Source organism: Chinchilla lanigera, unplaced genomic scaffold (genome assembly GCF_000276665.1).
Source record: "Chinchilla lanigera isolate Chin_1 unplaced genomic scaffold, ChiLan1.0 scaffold00002, whole genome shotgun sequence".
NCBI classification, from domain to species: Eukaryota; Metazoa; Chordata; class Mammalia; order Rodentia; family Chinchillidae; genus Chinchilla; species Chinchilla lanigera.
The window spans coordinates 54055258-54058026 of NW_004955403.1; the positions used below are offsets into that span (position 1 = coordinate 54055258).

A 2769-nucleotide genomic window follows, 5' to 3' on the forward strand; every position below is an offset into this window, starting at 1 on the left:
TAAAAAATTAAGATTTGGGGTGTCCCAGGTGAGAAGCTGGGGTCCAGGAGCATCGCAGGGAGACAGTTTTAGGAAGTCCGAGGATCTGAAAATTGAATCCCTTGAAACTGTGGCCACATCTTTTCATATTCTCAGGGATATTCACAGCCTACACCAAAAGAGAAGCTAGGTGGATTTAATTATGAAATACACATTTTAAAAAGTACAAACATATCCTAGGAAAAATCGCTTGTTTTACAATCTTGAGGTGGAGAAGGTTCTGGTAGGGATGAAGCTCAGATCACTGATCTTGGGAAGTACTGACTCCCGGGAGCTCTCGGAGTCTGCCCAGGGCAGTGTGACCTCAGAGTGGAGAAGCTTGCGGACCCGGTCCCGCTGGTGACAGCAGGAGGCCCGTGCGCCCGGTGCTGTGAAGCCTCGGAGTGCGGGCAGAGCGCCGCGCATGTGTCTTCATGAGGGACGTTGTGCCCTCTCAGGTCTCCGTAAATTGATCATCCCCAGTGGTAACAGAGAGCGCTGATCGGAGCCTGCTGGAAAGAACCTATGCTGCAGTATCTAACGGCTTCTTCAGGTCGTCGCCAGCGCTCTGCCTCTCCCTGGTCCGTTTCCATTCATACTACTATTTATTGTTTGTTAAGTAAGTGAAGAAGGCATTCTTGTTCCAAAAAAGTTTAGCAAAGCCCTGTTTTCATTTTTTGTTTGTTTTTGAGACAGGATCTTGCTGTGTAGTCCAGGCTGGCCTCAAACTTGTGATTCTCCTGCCTCAGCCTCCTGAGTGCTTGGATGGCAAGCAAGTACCGCTGTGTCTGGTTCAGTGATCTGTTTTCAGTGGTGAATGCAGCTGGAGGTCTCGCTCCCCTCGTCCCACTTTCTCACCCAGAGGTTCCTGACACGCACTTGCAGGGTGGTGGAAGTCCTTCCTAGCATGCTTTGGGAGGAAGCTCACCTCTGCCCTCCTGGGATGGGCACCAGCAGGGTGGGGCAGTGATCAGTATGGTCCTTGAACCTGGCCTCCTACCCGAGGCTGTTCAGGCAGTGCAGGTGCAGAGCGGTTCTGCAGGATGTGGACGCCGCTTGTGTGTCCCACAGTGCAGACGCGGCGTGGGCGACGTGCTGGCCCCTCCGCCTGCATCCAGGCAGGGTGAGCTGCTGGTCACCACGCTCATCACCCAGCTCACAGCAAAGAAATGTCACCGAAAATGTTAGTTCTAATGGCTGTGCCCCGGCACAAAGTGTGCGCCAGTGGCGTGCACCAAGAAGAAGCAGGGCCGGGCGTTGGGCAGAAGCGGCTGTGAGCCGGGCCTGCGGCTCTCTTCGGGAGTGCCATTTTCCCTTGGAAGAACAGTGAGCAGCTGCACTGGTGATTCTCCGCCAAAACCACTCTGTCACATCAGGGAAAACACAGCTGATGCCGCGGGTAGGATTTTCCAGTGAACATCTGGACTCTGGAGAACTCACCTTTGCTCCCGTGCACCTGGTGCCTGCCCGGCGCTGGAGGCTGCTGGATGCGCCGCGCGGCAGTGCCAGCCTCTGTGCTGCGTGGGTCCCTCGTGAGGAAGCGCGCCGTGTGAAGGCCGAGCGCCCCGTGAGTGCTTGCTTCCCCGACGTGTGGAGTCTGCAAAGCATATTTGGGTCCGTGATTCCTCCCAGTGTAAGCAGCCAATGGGTACTAGTATCCCAGTCCCCAAATGCCCCTGAGATAATTTCAAACTCTGCAAGGGCTTCTCACTTGGAGAGAATTCCAGTGCCCAACTTCTAGCGTGAGACAGGAGTGTAGGCAGTTATCTGCAAAGGCTGCTGATGCTCCCCTCCCTTTCCAACCACACATCCTTCCAGATGTTCATCGCTTCTGCCAGAGACCGATGCGGCAGCAGAGGAACCCCGCTAAAGTCTGTCCCACAAGACATTACAGAGATCGAGACATTACAGAGATCGGCAAAAAGGGAACACAGCACGGCGCTTCTTACTAAATTTTGTGTGGGTTTTATAGTTATTTTTAAGTAGAAGTTTTATTATTGTAAAGTGAATTCATTAGCATAATTTGAAGAGGAATTAGTGAAGGCCATGGTGTGGGAGGCGGAGTTTGAACGAAACCGACATCGAGAACACAGTGCAGAGAAAGAGACGAGAAGCTTCCGATGGCTCCAGGGAGCTGCTGACCCCAGCCGGCTCCGAGCTGACCCTGGCTCCCGCCTCCCGCCCTGTGATCAGTGCCTGTGTGAGTGGCTCCCTCACCAGGCCGCCCTGCCGGAAGTCCAGGGGTTGCTGAAGTCTGCAGGCGCTAAGGTACATAATTACCAAATGCTTGTGGCCTAGGGTCTGGGGATTCAGCCAGGAACAAGGCAGAGAGGGTCCCAGTCTTAGTGGAACTTGAAGTCAGTGGTGAGGAACAGGTAAGTTATACGGGCACCCGATGAATTAAAACTGGGTGAGGTGACAAGTGGTATGCAAGACCCCCTCAGATTGCTAGGCCAGGAAATGCTGCTCTGAGAAGAGGACTTTGCTTTTCAAAGCATCTCACCGACCTTAAAACGAGATCCTCCTGTCTCAGTCTCCTGAATAGCCAGCATTGCAGGTGTGCCGCGCCGCAACTCGCTGTTTTAGCATGGAAGTGAAAATCAAGAGTGGTGAGAAGAAGTCAGCCGCACCAGGACCTCAGTCAGGATGGCTCAGGCTGAGAAAGCAGGGCGGGCCAGGTCCTGAGGCTGGAAGGAGCTCGGGAAGCGGCTGATTCAGTCCACAGGGGCTCAAAGGTCGGCCCCTCTAGCT

General features: G+C 54.0%; 1 protein-coding gene across 1 annotated transcript in view; it reads left to right on the forward strand.

The window, feature by feature from the left end:
• Window positions 1-1190: 1190 nt before the first annotated feature.
• Window positions 1191-2769, forward strand: part of LOC106148586 — a gene marked incomplete at its 5' end in the record, with an annotated part of 3103 nt that continues 1524 nt past the window's right edge. The window contains 1 exon segment of the mRNA XM_013514617.1: window positions 1191-2286. Coding sequence (XP_013370071.1) covers window positions 2065-2286 — 222 coding nt within the window.